At 41.8% G+C, this 19,107-nt stretch overlaps 1 protein-coding gene across 2 annotated transcripts in view; it reads left to right on the top strand.

Moving 5' to 3' along the window:
- Nucleotides 1–1,360: 1,360 nt before the first annotated feature.
- tgfbr1b (transforming growth factor, beta receptor 1 b) overlaps nt 1,361–19,107 on the top strand; it is an 81,202-nt gene continuing 63,455 nt past the window's right edge. Inside the window, exon 1 of one of the 2 annotated variants that reach the window (XM_067577658.1) lies at nt 1,361–1,570. In XM_067577658.1, coding sequence (XP_067433759.1) covers nt 1,507–1,570 — 64 coding nt within the window. In that variant the 5' untranslated portion in view covers nt 1,361–1,506. The remainder of the gene's footprint in view (nt 1,571–19,107) is intronic. The other variant, XM_067577659.1, reaches the window with a different exon arrangement.

Genomic DNA, 19,107 nt, shown 5'->3' with positions numbered 1-19,107 from the left:
GGCGGTGTCTTTGTGTGTGTGTGTGTGTATGTGTGTGTGTGTGAGAGTGCACGTCAGGAGGATGGGGTGTCAGAGGTCCTTCTCCATTTAATAACATCTGTTCACGTGAATATAATATTTGGGATTTTAAATAGGATCCTACATATTTGGACAATATACATCACATGATCCATCTATCTACAGTTGATGTTGTTCCATTCATTTGATTAGTTTCGTATAATTTTTGTTCTCCATCTTTTAGGGACAACTACAATAAATATGCATGAGAGTGTACCAGCCTGTGTGTGTGTGTGTGTGTGTGTGTGTGAGTATGTGTGTGTGTGTGTGTGTGTGTGCGTGTGTGCGTGTGCGTGTGAGGCTGTGCAGGGCTCAGTTGGACATCAAATAATAGGCCATCATCAATCTCTGTCACACTCTCCAGGGACTAGGGAGGGTGTGTGTGAGTGAGTGTGTGCGATGGGATTGGTGGTGGAGGGGGGGCAGAGGCCAGGTCAAGTATGTGTGTGTGTGTGTGTGTGTGTGTGTGTGTGTGTGAGTGTGTGTGTGTGTGTGTGTGTGTGTGTGTGTGTGTGTGTGTGTGTGTCCTCTCAAGAGATGGAGTAATTGTGAATGAGACAAAGGGTTATAGGCTTTAGAACAATGTAAGAGGGGCATGTTTGTGTGTGTGTGTGTGTGTGTGTGTGTGTGTGTGTGTAAGTTGCTGTGATTGTGTGGGGCATCTGTCTTTTTGTGTGTATGTGTGTGTGTGTGTGTGTGTGTGTGTTTGTGTGTGAAAGACTAACATATGGGCGATGCACACAGTTCTAGCCACAGCATGTCATTGAGGATATCTTATCTCGGGAGTAGGAAAAATGTCATCTCTATTTGCTGATGTTATTATTATGATATGTTGCCTCAGTCAGAGCCACTGTGACATATTCTTTCTCTTTGACAAAATCACGAGTGTCACCTTCCTCTCTGTCTGAGCTAATTTTTCCTCAAAGATGTACTTTTCTGTGGAGAAATTCTATTTAAAGTTAGTCTGTATAACAGCTGTATGAGGAAATCATACCAAGTGCATTTAGCCTTTGGCTATGCTGAAGTTTTCCTACATTAAGGGTGAAATGCAGTAAATCTCTATGATGTAAATTTATAGCAGACAAATAGCAAAAAATATGAAAATTTTCTGTAAAGGTTGTTTTTTATTATTAGTTTTGGTATAAAGGTGGTTATTAAAAGGTCATTCTAGAACGTGTTATTCATAAAAAAACTGATTATGGAAATTGGGAAAGTAAGATAAATTAATACTTTGTCATTATAGTGAATAGCAACAGTGTTTGTTTACAGCAGTGGTAGAGTGGCTCTAGTGGGGCGGGGTGTGGCAGGTATCTCCGCCAATCAGCTTCGCTCTTCCTCCGAACTCGCACTGGCTAGGCGGGACTTGCAGCTCTGTCAGCCAATCAGCGCCTACCTTCCTCAGCGCAGGGAGAAGTTAGCAGTCGGCTGCCAGTCTGGTCCGTAGCCACGATGGATGCAATACCATGCTTTCTGCTCGTCCTCCTGTTCGGGACAAGGATACAAGAAAACACCGGTAAGTTCCCTTTAATAGGCAACGTGGAGTTGTGGTTTGTGTTTCTTGCGTGTTTCTCGAAAGTTACACTTATGGGTCCGGCTGGTTCCGTTAGAAAAGCTCTTTGTTCAAGAAGCCCGAAGAAGCAGAGTGTGTGTAACTAAGATGGCGCAGGGTCGGCGGCCAGCCTGCTGTTGCCTGTCTGAGGAATGTTTATTGTCTGAGGGGAAAAAAGAAGCAGGGAGGTAAAAGTCACATTAGGATCAAAGCTGGCCTCTCCTCGGCCAGGTTTTGGCAACAGTTTTTGGATTTCTGCTTCGCCAACAAAGAGCACAAAGAGTCCGTCCGGAGGATCAGTCCTCAGTTTTTCGCAAATACAAAGTTGGCAGCATCACTGTGAGTGGATGTTTGCTTTTTGTCAAGCCCTGGTTGTTCATTGACTCTGTGGTTGGAGCATGTCCCCTCGCAGGTTTTTTTTGGAGCACATAGTTGAACTTTATGTTGCCTCAGGGCTGAGTGTCTTCTTCCAGTTTTCAGTTATCTCTCGGTGCAACATTGTCTCGCCTTAGCCTATGTTTTTAACTTGGTAACTATTCTCTCATTCCAGGTGATATGACAGTCTCGTTCTTGCTTGGTGTTTTTGGTAGATGTTTGTACATAAATTCCTGACTTCTTATCGAGCTTTTTTGTCCCTCCTGGTAGCAACATTTAGTTTCTGTCCTCTCTGCCTTCTTGTCTAATTGGGTAATAAACTGTTTTAAGTGTTGCAGGGAAGTTTAACTTGCTATTGTCTGACAGATAACGTTAACGTGACATATCTACTTTGCATACTCACGTTAGCTGCTGGTGTTAAACCACAACAGTTTCGACATTTTTTCGTTTTCCTGTCTAGCTGTTCTTAAGTAACGGTTTGAGAAATGACAGTGTTTCTTGTGGTAGGTGGTGACATTGGTCTTACTAGTTTAGATAAGCAGCACAGATGGATTTTTGCCCCGCAGACACCACGGTTTAACAGCTTGCTGTCAAATGATGAGAAACAATCTCTTCAGTAGGCTACTTCAGTTCATCCTTCCAGTTTAACAGTATACAGCGTATCCGGGGACGCCAAACTCCGTTCAAAAATGTACCAATTTAATGATGTTTTGCACTGTTGAAGGCTTTAACGATTCGTTGAGCTCGGCGCACAAATTCCTCAGCAGCACATCATTTCATAAATACACTCGATGTTTGAATTTTGCTGGTATAATTTCAGCGGATGAAGGCTGCGGTTGAAATGTTGAAGGAAGACCGACTTGCAGTCTTTCATTCATGCCGAATGGACTGGAGTCTCACAAAGACGTGTCCTCAAATGGTGTGTAATGGGCTGTTTATGGTTCCCGATAAGCACTATCGAATTAACCTGCCAGATTTGTGAATTGGATTCGGCATTTACAGCCCCTCATTAGAGAATGACACTGATACACAGCCACCGCTGCTGTTACCGTGTGTTACACACTGCCTCTCATTATGCTGTGATTTCTATTTCAATTTTGCAACGGAAGTGTGGTCCTTTTTTTTCTTTGTTTCGGTAGCCAGCATGTGATAGCAAAAGGAGAAGGCCTTTCTAATAGGAACACACAGCAGATAGTGTGTTGTTTCCTATTGAGTGGCACACTCACGCGTTTCCTTTGTGTGACATTCCTTTGTGTGGAGAGTGAGAGAGAGAGAGAGAGAGAGAGCCTCATCATGAGTGGAGGAGCATGCTTTTCAAATAGCATACATAAAGATCTCATCAGAAACTCCCAATGCCAAAAGCACGGTCATGTCCTCATATACCCCATTGCTGCCTCAGATGCAGGCTGCTTATTAAATTGATATGTTGGCTCAGGGACACACAGGAGGGAAGGGAATTCCACTTTCTTTGTCCGGCAATAGGATTGTCATGGCGTGGGTCCACGGCCGGAGAAGCTGCATCATTTACATCAGAAAAGAATCGAATATTTTTGATGCAGATAATCTGATGAGCAGATTAGGGCAAAAAAAAAAAAAGATTAGTCCTCCAATGCACATTTCAGTGCGAGTGACATGAATTTCCAGGTTGTTTATTACATTTGATATACATCCACAAAAGTGCAGATGCGAATGTAATAATAGAGCACCTTTACAGACACCTTCATGTGGCACGTTGCTGTTTAGTGTCCAGCACCACACCCCTGCGGTTCACAGAAGCATACAGGATTGCACTCACTCGCACACAAAAACATCCACACACATCTGAACGCTGGCAGCGGGCTAAATTAGGTGGTGTCACTATCGCTCTCCTCATTCTACCAGCCTCAGTCATCCTCCCGCCTAATAGGCTCTGTCCTCGTGCTCTGTCACTCGCTTCTCCCTCTCCCTCCCTCAGCGCTCCCGCCCTTCAGTTTCATTTGTCTGCTCCAAGCCTTGTGCTTCTCCCCCAGCCCCCTTTAGGCATAGTAAGTAAATGGGCTGCGTTTAGCTGGAGAGGTTGGTATAGAGTGTTGTGTCAGCACTCTGAGTCAAATGCAAGGCACTGTCAAGGGAGATTCCAAATCAATCCTGTCTGTCTCTGACATCTGAGGATGTAGCAGATCAGCTTTGGATGTTATCTCAGCTCTTCTTGCTCCATGGTTGCTACTGGTCATGAAATTCCTGAAATATCTTGGGATTTATACCACAGTGTGTCTTACTTTCATACAATGTACTAATAATGCAAAGAATACTCTGTGTACTAAGGAGGATGTTACAATGTTTTGGCAGTTTGAATGCAAGAAATGAACAGGAAATGACACAAGGTGTGTGCTGACAGACATTAGGCAAACTGCGTCATTACAATACTTTTTCTCATTTTCGAATGTGATTGCTTCACTGAAATCAAATACAATATTTTTCAAGGATTTTAGTCACACGTAGTACAGTTTTATTTGCTTGATTTGAGCAATATCACTGTGGCTGTCTTACCTGTTTTCACTATGTTTCAGCTGTGGGCAGCTTCTTTTTATTCACCAAGTGTGTTCACATGGTCACTAGTATTCCAGTGACTGCTTGTTTTTGGAGTATCTCTGTTATGTGGGTTTGGTGTAAATACCATATCCTGGTTTCAAAAACCTGGATATGGTACCCCATTTTTTGAGAAACATGGACATGCTAGCAAGGATGCTCCCACAGAATCCAGGATACTGTGGCATGTAAAACACGTCATCCAAATTTCTGAGCTGTCTTTTCTGTGTGTTGAGGTGTGTTGTCAACTCCAGTTAGTTAATCAGTAAAACCAAAAATATACTGGTAAATTCTGCAATGATGATTAACACGCTGAAATAAAGGCCCAGTAAAAATTTGGGGATGTGGACCATAAACTGTGTTCTCACTTTTGTTTTCTAATAGCAGCCGGTCAGACAGCCAGAGTCTAAACTGCGTTCATCCTCAACTGTTGAGGTAATTCAGTCGGTACAGAAATGTTCAGGAATTAAAGATACTGTTATGATCAGACAATGAAAAACCAGCTGTCTCATGTTCCCTGTAAACATTATACATCAATGAGTACACACAATGTACTCACTGTGTGTTGTGTGTGTGTGTGGAACCACACACCAGCCTTTTCCCACCTTACAGTCTACTGGCTGTATGAGAATAACAAAGTGAGGGGGAGGTGGAGTGCTCCGCTGTGTTATTAACGTCATGTCTCCAGCAGTGGAGAGCAGCCTCTCTGCTGCTCCGTTAGTTCAGGGGAAAGACATCACTGTTTAAGATGCTGAGCGGGTGCCGGGTTGTTGAGGTGAAACAGACTGAGCACCGAGTTATTTTCTTTACGTCAGAGTTGGTTTCGGTTGTTTAATGCTGCAGTGTGTGTTGGTCAGCTGGTCTAGTTTGTTACTACTGATTGCTGCTCTGCTCCGTTAACGTTAGTCTCTTAGTGACGATATAGAAAGTATTCACAATATACTTCATGGTAATTATTTGGTCATTAAATTAATAATTTGAAGATGAATTACAAGGTAACTGTAGCGTGTGGATGCTGTGAACTGTCCGGGTGTTGCACTGCCCTCACAGTTGACTTCTGCCTTTTTGGTTCTGTCAACATCACATGCAGGAATTTTCAACAAAGGCTATAGCCAGTAATACAAAGGCAGCTTGTCTTTGAGTTAGATAGGCAGGGAAAAAACCCTGAAGATTGACAGCGATTTAAGACTTGATATTTGCAAAACAGCCTAATGATCATCATGCACAAATGTGACCGCCTGAAATTTTAACTGACACACTCGCACACAACATGATCACATATGTGACCATTTCGGTCACAGTCTGGAGCCTTGTACTGATTTATTTATTTATTTATTTATTGACTGGGACAGTGTGCAGTTTGAAACATTAAAGATGCACTGCACCAGAGTTAGCTTGAAGCTAATTTGCATCTGTAGTCCCTGAGAAAAAAAACATACAACAGCACAACAACAAACAGTAAAAAGCAAAAAAAAAAACCCAAAAAACACATCATACAAAATACAAAGCTACACACAGCACAGCACATACACCCACAATGTCAATTAGAAATAATGTAAACGAAACTCAGCTGTGTGACTCAGTGGTCTTTAGTACATGTTTCAGTCTGGTCTTGAATGTATTGATAGAACTACAGTTCTTCATATCATCAGGTAGGGCTTTCCACTGAGTTGTGGCTTTCACAGAGAAAGCTGACAGCCCAAATGCAGTGTGATGAAATGGTATGGTACAATCTTGTATAGAGGATATTCTGCAGGATCTAATAGAACTTACTCCAAACAGGGTTAGAATTAGTCTGAAGTAAGCAACTTATGGAATATTATTTCATTCAAAAAGGTATACTTGAAAACAGGGTTTAGTATCTGTAACCTTAGTTTTGTAAACTTTTACATTTCTGTTTGTAACTGTGATGCAAGCTTGCATATACATACTTCAAGGCTGAACATTTCAGTGTCTGCAGCCTGCAAACTCTGTTTTGCAATTCTGTGCATTCAGTTACTGGCCTGCAAGCCTGTATTCATGACCTGTGAGACAAAAACACTCACACGGGAGTGTGTGTGCATACACAAAGACATTTGACATGTTTACTGCATGTTTCATGTGTTGCAGTTCTGTACATTGAACTTTGTATGAAGGAGGGGATGGGACCTTCAACTTTTGACCAGTCAGCTTTGTTGGAGCCGAGCAGAATCCAATTGGTCAGGCTGTTCAGGCAGTTGGTGATTTGTTCATTTTCAACCGGGGGAATGGCCCAATGGGAGCACCCCCCTGCTCCCACACGACCAACCAACATACACACCCATTGTACACCTCCCAGAGGACATTGTTGCAGTATGCTTTAACTATAATTATGACATTTCTAATTCTACAATTCCATTTAATCCAGTTATCTGGAGAGGGGGTGGGCAGGTTAACGAGGGGGATGCATTTTGGTCATTTTGCTAACAAGGGGGATAGCATCCTTCATCAAATCACCTACTGATCATAAGACAGTCAACAGTTATCCAGCTGCTAGCTAGAAGATCCCACTGGGCCACACGCAACAGGTAAAACCACCTATTCAAAATCTACTGTATTAGCCTAGTGGTATTCAGATAAACCCCAGAACGAATGACATCTATGAATAAAGATTATATTGGCAATGTAATGTTAGCATGGTGTTAGCATTTGCTTACTAGCTGAGAGTGCGGCAACAAACGCATTAAAGATCACTCATTACAGAAATAAAAGAGCATTAATAGTGAAACGTAGTGCCCACACAATCCCAGCTGAGTGTTTTTGGTTTTCTCACAGGTCATGACTGCAGGCTTGCAGGCCTGTAACTGAATGCACAAGCTTGCACTTAAGTTTGCAGGCTGCAGACACCCAAATGTTCAGCCTGCAAGTATGTATGTGCAAGCCTGCATCACAGACTTTAAACTTTCAAACATAAATGTTCAAGTTTACAAAACTAAGGTTACAGACACAAAGCCCTGTTTTCAAGTACACCTTTTGGAATGATATATTATTTCATAGCAGCCGGGGTCACGGCTTGGAAACTGGAATGAATGCAGTGGAATTGAATTGAAAATTGAATGCTCCAGGGATATTACTGAACACTGAGATTGCAATAAATTGTTGCATATTCTGTAATAAAAGTGGTCTGTAGCAAAGTGTAGTTGAGTGTTCACCCCTTAAGAAAATCTGCAACAAACCAGGAAGTATTTTTCATTAAGGCAGAATTCATGAGATTTTTCATCATAACCACAACAGCAGCTCTGCTTCCCTTTTTTGTAGGGTTCAATAGATCCATGATGGTGTTTTTATCTTGATACTGATACTGTAAAAATTCCACTGAGAATGCAAAGAGTTTAGTGCATACTTTCATCTCTACCATGTTCCCCCCCCCCCCCCTCCCTCCCCAGCTGCTGGGGGCCGTTTTTTGTGTCTGTTGTGTGTTTCTATGAAATGCTTGTGTAGCATTGTTTTTCTGGGTGCTGTGTGCTGCCGCTGTCAGTACTAGCAGTGGAGGAATGCCAGGCATGCGGGTGACCCTGGACGCCCGTTGTCCCGGCCCAAGGAACCACAACTAATTTGAGAGGTTGTAGCGGTGCCAGCGGCCATCTGATTCAAAGGCACCAATGCGTTAATGAATGGCCCCCCACCCTGCTCTCCTTCATGGGGAGGCCGGGGGATCACAAGCTCTACTGCTGATTGTATGTTTGTGAGAGGCGAGAGTTATGCTTGTTCATGTAGGAATCAGAATGACTTGCAGATCCAAGTATTAGTAGTTAATCTCTGTAGATTGGTTGTTCTTTTTACTTTACTTACAAATGTCTACATTTACTTTCAGAAGTCCTGGCTATTTTAAAAGCAGAGATGAGCTGTATTTCTTTCCACAAAGAAACTAGTATATACCATCTTTGCTGTGTGTATTAAATGCTCCATTACCCCAAAGTAAAAGAGCGCCCCCCCTCCCCTCCCCTTTCTCCTCCTCAGTGAGGTGATGTATTGTTTTATTTGTGTCAGAATGAGGTGTTTTGAATGAAACACAGAGATGAGGCAGCAGCAAGAAATGTCTTTGGAGTGTTTCTTCTCTATTTGGCTTTGCATCACAGAACAGAGCCTGCATCTGAAACATGAGGACCCCCAGCCAAACATCCTCCACCAAGCTGGACCACACTATATTACCATTAAGCAGTTATGATTCAAAATTCAGCAATTTGCAGGTTCAAACCTTTTTGAAGGAACAGAAGGAAGCAGCTCCATCAGCCAAAATTAAAGCAGCAAAGAGCGGGTTTCAGGTTTGACAAAGCAGAGCACTTCAGCTAGTTTCATTCTGTTGAAAGGAATGAGACCAAGCACATACTTGTTTCATGATTACAGTGCATGCAGCCTTTCAATAACCGTGCCCTCAAAGTTCTGTCATTTGTCCCTCCCTCATCGGATGTGAATGAAACTCGGTGTGTATGATCAGGAGATATGGGCAGGATGTCTCTAGTGAGTTTAATCAGGGTTGCAAAGGCATCTTGAGTTATGAGAAAATATGTGTTAGGCTACGCCCACTTGCACCAATCGGTATGACACTTCATATTTTGGTTAATACTTGCCCCCAGAGCATGCACACCAATTTTGGTGAAATTCTGTCCACCAGGTTGTCGGATACATGTTTGTGGCATTTGTGGTGCCCCCTGTGGGTCAGACTCAAAATGTTTTGGTAGACTTATTCCCAATCACAGACTGAAGTTATGTACCAACATTTATGATGACTGGACAAATGGTTAATGAGTTATGGTTAATTTCCTGCTAAGGCCCACCCTTTGTGAAGATATTTTGGTTGATGGTGGCCATATTTTTTGGCCGATCTTGCTCATTTATAGTATAATTGTGTATCTCAGTCCCCCAAGGCTGTACCCCAAATTTGGTTTTGATAAAACCAAAATTCAAAAAGTATATCTAACATTACTGTTTTTCAGTTTATGCAAATTGGCAAAAAATCCATCATGGCAGACTTTTCTGGTGTAGTAGGCTGTTTTGTAGAACACACTGAGGTAGACTTGTGTGTGAAATTTCAAGTCAGTCTGACTCACAGTGTGAGGGGCGTGGTCTTTCCAAAATTGCATTTTTCAGCCTTAGTTACAGCGCCAACTCATATTTCTTGGGAAGCATTTGCTTATCATTTCCAGTTATTGGGCCAAGTTTCATGGTTTTATCTCATTCCAGTTCATGGCAATTTGAGCTGTGGCAGAATAAAAAAAAAATAAAAAAAACCCGGCAAGAAGTCAATATCACAATAGAGTTCTATGAGTGTGTCTGGTTAGTTACATCTTGTTGTTTTTCATTTACGTTAAGCTAATGTTGTGAGTTAAGCCAGCCAACATGGTAACGTTTCATCTGTTCGTAGATAGTAACGTAGCTTGTAGGCTATCAAAGACAAACAGAAATCCAGCTAATCCACTTAATTCTAGGGCTGTGTGATATGACCAAAATCTCCTATCCAGATAACTACATATCCCAATATAACACATTTTCTGTAAATTCATAACATAAATAAACATAGTCTCTATTGCGTTTTTCTATCATTTATGGTCGCTGTCTCGCTGCTTTTCTCCTCTTCTCTGCTCTCTCTCAGCGCAGGTGGGGCTGAGCCCTGTGTGTGTGTGTGTGTGTGTGTGTGTGTGTGTGTGTGTGTGTGTGTGTGTGCGTGCGTGCGTGCGTGCGTGCAGTGCAGCAGATTAGAGACAGACAGCGGTGGAGAGTCGGAACGTTGACAACAGTTAGATTCCTTACGTTACTGTAAGTGCAATGAAAGCTTCGCGAGTAAAAAGCCAAAAGAGTAATTGATTAATGTAACCTGCACAAAAGACGGACAAATGATGAAATGTGATTTGACGTGATTTGCGACACAACGAAATAAACAACAGACCATAATATTAAACAACAGACATTTTTCTATCGTCACATGACATATATCGTCATATCACACAGCCCTACTTAATACAGCGTATAAACACAGAAGTAGTGGGATATGCCAGTGTGTCGTTGCTGTGGAAATGCTCATTTGTGTCTGTGAACATTGCTCTGATGTTAACGGACCAGTTTTAGAAGGTTTTACGATCAGACATCCTGGGATTCTTTAGAAAGTTGCGACCAGTCTCATGCCAACCATTGATCTAAACTGGCCTTAAGAAGCTGCCTTGTGTCCCTCCACATCTCTTGACAGCAAGTCCTGAACCGCGAGCAGCATCACGCCACCAAACTATCGTTGTCAGAGCTGGACTTGAACATTACTCAGTTGACGTCACTCAGCACATCCTGCAGTGAGTCTCTGATAGGACAGTCTAGCGCCTGGCCTCTTCCTGTATTATTTTTGTTTATGTACCAGTGTGAGGAAGACGTCAGTGATCTGACAGTTTTAGTGTGATGTGTTTTTCCCACATCAGTTCAGTGTCTGCGGTTTTAACATCTTTGGTGGCAGACAGGAAGTTGCTGTGTGTGTTTCTGCAAAAGCTCCGATGTACCAGTCTCTACATAGTCTCTGATAGGACCTCTCTCATCAAAAGCTTCACACTTTCATCGACAAAAGACTTTTCTATCTTGCCATAGGCAGCAATGTTAGTTTTTAGGTGTAATTTTAGCTAAACTTGGCTGGAAAATCCCCAGTTCAGTTGTTCCAGTCCTCTGAGCTTAAATGCATTAGTTATTTCATAATTGGTTAATCTATCCATCCAGTCATCCGTTCTTTTTCTGCTGCACTGCCCTCGCAGCTGAGTTCTGCCTTTTTCGTTCCATCAACATCAAGATATTAACTAACATTTAGAAAATCAATTTTTGACATTTGTGAATTGATTCAGAATCTCAGATAGGAAGAGATAAGAATCAAGGTTCTTATGGCAATCGATACACTTACAATACACCAGCCTCAAAGATAAGGTAGAGTTTAGGCCTCACATGGATCGCTGAGCAGTTCTTTTGTTTTCACCAGGCTATCACACTGAATGTAATTGTGTTCTCTGTTTTCCTCCTTCCTCTTGTTTTTTCCCTCCAATCACCTGTTCCATGTCGAATCAGCAGTGGAGGCAGTTGTGAGAAAGAGCTCACTGAGTGGTTTTACAGTCTAGAAACACAGTTATGTGTGGTTTCCCTTTATTTTTCATCTGTTTTCTTCGACAAGAGGGAAACCACAAGCTGACAGTGGCTGGTAGAGCAAAGCAAAACAAAGCTCTGCAACCTTTAATCAGCCCTGTTCTCACTTTGTATTCTGAACATCTAACAAGAAACTTTCTACAATGCATCTGATTATAAATCCAGACTACAGGAGCTGCAGTGTTGGGTCAGTCTGCCTTTATCTACGCTGGGTCATGATGTGTATTTGTGGAGGTCTTTCCATCCTGTCTTGATGCTGATTGGTCCTTCCAGTCTTTAGACAAGCAGTCAGATTTTCAGACTGATCAGAGAGGTTTGTTTTCTGTTGGCTGTTGATATGAATGGAGGTAATAAAACGGTTGCCTGGAGCAAACAGATCTTATCTCACAAGATCAGTGTTGTTGGACAGGATTTTAATACAGGTATGTATGTGTTGGAGACAGAGGAATTTATTAAGTGAGACAGATGGAGGCAATTATCCAGGTAAACTTTGGTCATTTTCACGAGGAAAACCAAATAAGCAGAGTGATCTAGTGCACAGGTGGTCTTATCTGTCAAAGCTGAGACTGAACACAACACATGAATGGATCTGTGGACACAACTTGTTAATCAAGTTGTTGTTTGGTCACATTTGAAGGTCTTTACGATGGTGCTAGCTGAAGGTCCATACATCCCCCCCCTCACAGTTCCCACAAAATTCTTATTTCATAACTGCATTTACTCCATGTGTTTGTGTTTTTGTGTCCCAGCACATCGACTGAAGGTGTAAAACACTGTAGGGAAGTCAAATTGAACAACAGACACATTATGAAACTGTTCACATGGGAGTTGTTTGTATGTAGAGCTGGAAGTGTAGCAGAGCAGCTTGTAATAAGCAGGCGTGTTGAAGACGTAGGACGGGGGGCCAGGCACCGGAGCAGCCAATCAGACAGTCAGCCGGTTCAGTCTGAGCTGTGAGTCAGCTGCTTCTAACAGCACTCCCCTCCCTGGCCTCCATTAACTTCCACTGGTGCTCTCCACCCCCGCCTCTTCCACTATCCCTGCTTCAGTCTCTGTGTATGTGTGTATGTGTGTGTGTGTGTGTTCGTTCTGGTAATCATCACATTGTGGGGACAACAGTCTGTTTATACAGTCACATCATAGAGACCTCTTGCTGAGTGGGGACAAAAAATCAGGTCTATAAGGGAAACTCTTTATAAATGAGACCAGGAGGGATTCTGAAGGTGCCTGTGTGGTTTTTAGCATTGGCCCATTACACATGTTTACCAGTCAGTGTCTGTGTGTGTGTGTGTGTGTGTGTGTGTGTGTGTGGGGAGGGGGGCGCTCGGTTGCGCCCCCTTAGTTTCTGGCTGGTAATGCCCTGACTGTTCCCCACACACACACATTACAAATATGGTTGGGTATCACCCACTTCCTGGTCCTTATCATGAAGGATTTCAGCAGCAACAAGCCATTTTCAGTGTTAAAGGTGGTGATTTATATTGTGGATGAGGGAAAAGATTATTTGTAGGAGATGCTAGCTGGGAGCTAAGAACTTGCGCAGAGGAGCTAAAGTGAAACACAAGATAAGCACATTTGTATGACAAACCAGTATAACTTGTGTTCAACCTTCAAATTAGGTTAATTAGCACTAATCAGTTTGCAGGATAGCTAGTCAAATTAACTACAGAGACTAAGCGCAGGCCTATCAAAATAAAAATGTTTCACTCTGTGTTTCCAACTAGCTAGTGTTAGTCACACTGTCATTCAGTTCAGTGTGAAGGAGATTATGCAGAGGACAAAAGACACTGTTAGAACGGTTGTCTAATTGATCTCTCTCAGAGGAGGTGTGGTGAAATTGATTCTGTTAATAATAGTGTAGCTTTTTTTGAATGTATGATTTTTATTTTGCTATGATGACTTCAGGATCAACATTTGTAGTAAGTTAAGTTCAGGTGAAATTCATTTATAGAGTACATATAAAAACACAGATTTTGACCAAAGTGCTTCACAGAGAAATGTAAAATATGACTAAATTATTCAGACAAACAAAAAAAAGTAACTTTAAATGAGAAAATGATTCAACTTTTTTTTGGGTATCACAGATAGATGTCCAATTTGAAAAAGCGGTACTCAAATCTTAACACTAAAATAGGAAACACTATTTTTGTGTGTGACTGCGGCTTCCGTTGGGAGGCTTTTAATTTGAAACCATGCAGGAAGTCAAGTGTACATTTAACATGAATGTAGTGAACTTTACCTTTTTACATCCCAAGTCTTTGTCAAAGTACAGCTGATGGAAAATGATGAAAACATAGTGCAGCGGGCAGCGAGGTGCTTAAAAGTGTTCAGTAAGTGTCTGATGTTTCTGTGAAATACACCAAATGAAATCCATCAGACTTGTATGTGTTATGAAGAAATGAATTCATGGAACCATATGGATTTGTCATAAGGATGCTAGCCAAACACAGTACGTCTACTGTGGATGAAAGTGAATAAACTAGTGTCAGCTAACTAAAGCAGGGAGTACATTTTTCTGTCACAATGACAAATTTAGTTTTAGTTTCATGTGCTTGTGATTTCAGTTCAGTGTTTTAACATCTTTGGTGGCAGACAGGAAGTTGCTGTCTGTATCTCTGTAAAAGTCAGACCTGTGGTTTTTGCTGCGTCTCCATCACTGTTTGCACTAGGTGACATTTCCTAGTGAGGGAGCCAGTGCGTTTACGTGCACTGAAGTATCCTGGTCACTGAAACAATGTTTTTCTTAATTGGGTCAGAGGATTGAGAGAAATCTGACTAACACAGCTCTCTTAGAAAGAGAAAGTGTTCTGACAGGGAAAGACTGGGTGACAGCTGTACAAGATGAATGGAAGGGTGCACAGGCTATCTGCAGGTCTGAAAGTCTTACATTTCATTCACAAAGGTCTTAAATATTTTCTCTAGCCTGCCATAGTCGATAATGTTAGTTATTGTGTGTGATTGTAGTTAAACCTGTCTGGAAAATCCCCAGTGCAGTTTCCAGACCTCTGAGCTTCAATGGATTAGTTATTTTTTAATTGGTTAATCTATCCATCCATTCATCTGTTCTTTTTCTGCTGCTTATCCACATCCAGGTCATGATTAATGAGTAATTAGTCATAATTAGTTATATAATTAGTTGTATTATTGGGAGTAATTGTAACATTCTACCAGGAAGTAATGGCAAAAATATGAAATTCATTCAAATAGACACTTATTTCACACTGCACTTGGTAAATAATTCTACATCTTATTATCCCTAATAGTTTTTATTAACATCTTTCATACTTCGACCATGAAACAGATATTAAATTGTAGTCCCTGTTGTATTAAAAATGTTTTTTAAAAGTCTTAAATTAACTGGAAGTCTGCAGAAACCTTGGTTGCATCCTTGCACCCAAAAGGATTAAATTCAAAGTCTTAAAAAGCTGATACAGAAGAAAAAGAGTCTGAATAACTTCCCAAGTCTTCCGCAGTCAAACAGTACGTACAAAAATTCAGACACATGCACAGTGTATACAGCAAGATCTCCCACTAGAGCCTGTGTTCTCATGGTGCTCAGTCCAAATCCTCTAGATAAAAAACAAAATCTCAAAGCTGCAGTGTAGTATCTCACCAATACACCAGGGGTGTGAATCTTTGGGAGTATTATGATTCACTTCAATTCTGATTCTTTGGAGATTCAGAATTGTAGGAGATAAAACCTGAGATTCTTATGTGAATCTTTTTTTTTTTTTTTTTTGGTGACCCACCCCTACAATACACTTACAATACACCAGCCTCAAAGATAAGGTAGAGTTCAGGCCTCACATGGATCGCTGAGCAGTTCTTTTGTTTTCACCAGGCTATCACACTGAATGTAATTGTGTTCTCTGTTTTCCTCCTTCCTCTTGTTTTTTCCCTCCAATCACCTGTTCCATGTCGAATCAGCAGTGGAGGCAGTTGTGAGAAAGAGCTCTCTGAGTGGTTTTACAGTCTAGAAACACAGTTATGTGTGGTTCCCCTTTATTTTTCATCTGTTTTCTTCGACAAGAGGGAAACCACAAGCTGACAGTGGCTGGTAGAGCAAAGCAAAACAAAGCTCTGCAACCTTTAATCAGCCCTGTTCTCACTTTGTATTCTGAACATCTAACAAGAAACTTTCTACAATGCATCTGATTATAAATCCAGACTACAGGAGCTGCAGTGTTGGGTCAGTCTGCCTTTATCTACGCTGGGTCATGATGTGTATTTGTGGAGGTCTTTCCATCCTGTCTTGATGCTGATTGGTCCTTCCAGTCTTTAGACAAGCAGTCAGATTTTCAGACTGATCAGAGAGGTTTGTTTTCTGTTGGCTGTTGATATGAATGGAGGTAATAAAACGGTTGCCTGGAGCAAACAGATCTTATCTCACAAGATCTGTGTTGTTGGACAGGATTTTAATACAGGTATGTATGTGTTGGAGACAGAGGAATTTATTAAGTGAGACAGATGGAGGCAATTATCCAGGTAAACTTTGGTCATTTTCACGAGGAAAACCAAATAAGCAGAGTGATCTAGTGCACAGGTGGTCTTATCTGTCAAAGCTGAGACTGAACACAACACATGAATGGATCTGTGGACACAACTTGTTAATCAAGTTGTTGTTTGGTCACATTTGAAGGTCTTTACGATGGTGCTAGCTGAAGGTCCGTACACCCCCCCCCTCACAGTTCCCACAAAATTCTTATTTCATAACTGCATTTACTCCATGTGTTTGTGTTTTTGTGTCCCAGCACATCGACTGAAGGTGTAACACACTGTAGGGAAGTCAAATTGAACAACAGACACATTATGAAACTGTTCACATGGGAGTTGTTTGTATGTAGAGCTGGAAGTGTAGCAGAGCAGCTTGTAATAAGCAGGCGTGTTGAAGACGTAGGACGGGGGGCCAGGCACCGGAGCAGCCAATCAGACAGTCAGCCGGTTCAGTCTGAGCTGTGAGTCAGCTGCTTCTAACAGCACTCCCCTCCCTGGCCTCCATTAACTTCCACTGGTGCTCTCCACCCCCGCCTCTTCCACTATCCCTGCTTCAGTCTCTGTGTGTGTGTGTGTGTATGTGTGTGACATAGTCATTGATATGAGACTGCCTTGCTGTTGAACTGTCCAGCTCAGACAGTTCAACAGTGTTTACAAGGACGGAGGAGTACTGGTGTGTTAAAGTTCAGGTGCAGTTGAATTTGTGAGGACTGGTGTAAATATATTCATTATCTTAATCAAGCAGAATGTTCTCAGTATGGTTAGTGTTTCCACCAGGGTTGAAATAGAATCTGATCAAAATAAATCAGATCAAAATATTGTTGAGATCACAGTGTGCTTTTAAAACCACACAACAGAAAAGGGTGAAAATTAAATTAAAAGTCATTTAGGGTCGTCGTCTTTCACCAGGCCTCAGTAAGCATAAACTGAAAAGGGAAGTCACACATTTGACGTCAGTGTAACCCACAAAATGTAACACCACATGACTGCTTGACAAACAGGCTGAATGTAAGAAGGAGAAGCAGGCAGGGAAGAATAAATGATTAATAACTAATTTTAAATCAAATGTGTTATTGAAAGTTGTGTTAATTACATTCCAAGAGTTTTGTCTGATTGAAATCATAACAGAACACAGTCCACCACATTCAGTATGAATTCTTTCAGTGTACCTGTAATTTGACATATGTTTGCCCTGTTATATATTGATATTGGGAGAAAATAACATGACTGAGCACACTAAGGTCTGGTAGAAAGAAAGTGCATCTTGATCGTATGAAAGCCCGGCACATGCCACACTAATCTGTCTCCATCCGTGTGGACCGTACAGAGGTATAAATGGAGCCTCTCTCTTTGTGGTACCATAACGATAAGTCGGAATATCTTTTTTCTGCCGAAGTGGATCAGGCATGCATGGAAGCAGAGCCTCATTGCAACAACAAGAGCCTGCCTTGCTCTGTCTGGCTGGCAGGCTTATTAGATGAGAAACGCTGCTTAGTAAAGTCATCTCTGTTAGCGGTGAAGAGGCAAAGGACATTTGGAAGATGATGATTATTTTGTTGGACTCCTTGATCAAGGGCTCTACCTTGAACTCTGTTTGTCAAAAACGACTGTGTGTGTTTATATGTGTGTGGGCTTGCAGTGTGTCTGGGTTGGAGCAGCTGCCAGGGTGCTAGCTGTCTAACCTTTAGATCAAACTGCTGCATATTTATAAGAGCAGCGGCTCAGACAGATGTACTGCCTGCCTCCCCTCCCATTCTCAATCTGTATAGCCATCTATACCTTCCTCTTTGTCTGGTTGGAACAAAAAGCTGCCTCTGCCTTATTTCATCTCTACGGATAAAACAGGCAGGTTGCATGGGACTAGTATTGTTTTCTGAAGGAATGGTTGCAGAAGCCGCAGCTGTTGGCAAATACTACTTATGTTCAAATGTTCAGCAAGTATAACAGAAAAACAACTACGACCAAGTGTGCTACGACCAGTTTCACCATTTTCACCAAACAATTTAGTATCATATACCTATATGGGTCAGAGAATTAGTGCACATTGAAGGACATACTATTATCAGATTCATCATCAGAGTGGCTCTGGTGATCATGTGCATGTCCTGCTTGTCTAGTTAATGCAGAATGGACTAAAAGTGTGGCATGTTGATTTTAGGCTTGCAACTGATGATTTTCATTATTGATTAATCTCTTATTTTCTTAATTAATTGATTCATTATTTTTGTCTATAAAATGTCAAATAATAGTAAAAATATCCGTCACACTTTCCTAAAGCACAAGGTGATGTCATCAAATTGTTTTCTTCACCAGTAGCACCGAATCCTGACAGTTGACAAGCTGGAGATAGGGAATGTTTGGCATTTTTACTTAAAAAATTGCTTCAACAATTCATGAATAGTCACTGATTATTTTTCAGTCTATCAGCTAATGGATTCTTTGACTAATGGTTGCAGCTGTAGTAGCTTTTCAGGCACTCTCTTCGCTCGGTTTCCTGTTGTGTTGCCCAGTGTCAAGGGCAGTGTCTTGTATCTGTTCTTCTGACCCTGTTATAGCGTGAACCGCAGTCTGGTTTACACCACATCGCCAAGCTTTGGCTCCAGCTTCGACCTGCAAGGACAAACAATTCAGCAAAGCAGATAACAGCCTTTCTGGTCTGCTCTGTGTTAGTGCAAGGGGGGAGGTTCATCTGGGTCCGGGGCAGTGGGCCCCTTTGTCCAACACACACACACACACACACACACACACACACACACAAAGAACACATCTGGTAGGGACAAAGGGCTGACCATAATGGAGCTGGCTGGGTGGATGGGGGGTGGGGTGGATAGGGCGGGTGGGGCCATGACCTATGGAAATGACTCTGGGAGCTGAAAGGTCCCACTGAAAAATGGGGAATCAACTCACACACACACACTCAGAATGATCTAAGGAACAGA

The sequence above is a fragment of the Thunnus thynnus genome, chromosome 21 (genome assembly GCF_963924715.1).
Source record: "Thunnus thynnus chromosome 21, fThuThy2.1, whole genome shotgun sequence".
NCBI lineage: Eukaryota > Metazoa > Chordata > Actinopteri > Scombriformes > Scombridae > Thunnus > Thunnus thynnus.
Note: the sequence above shows the minus strand (reverse complement) of the source record. Positions and strands in the feature narration are given on the sequence as shown.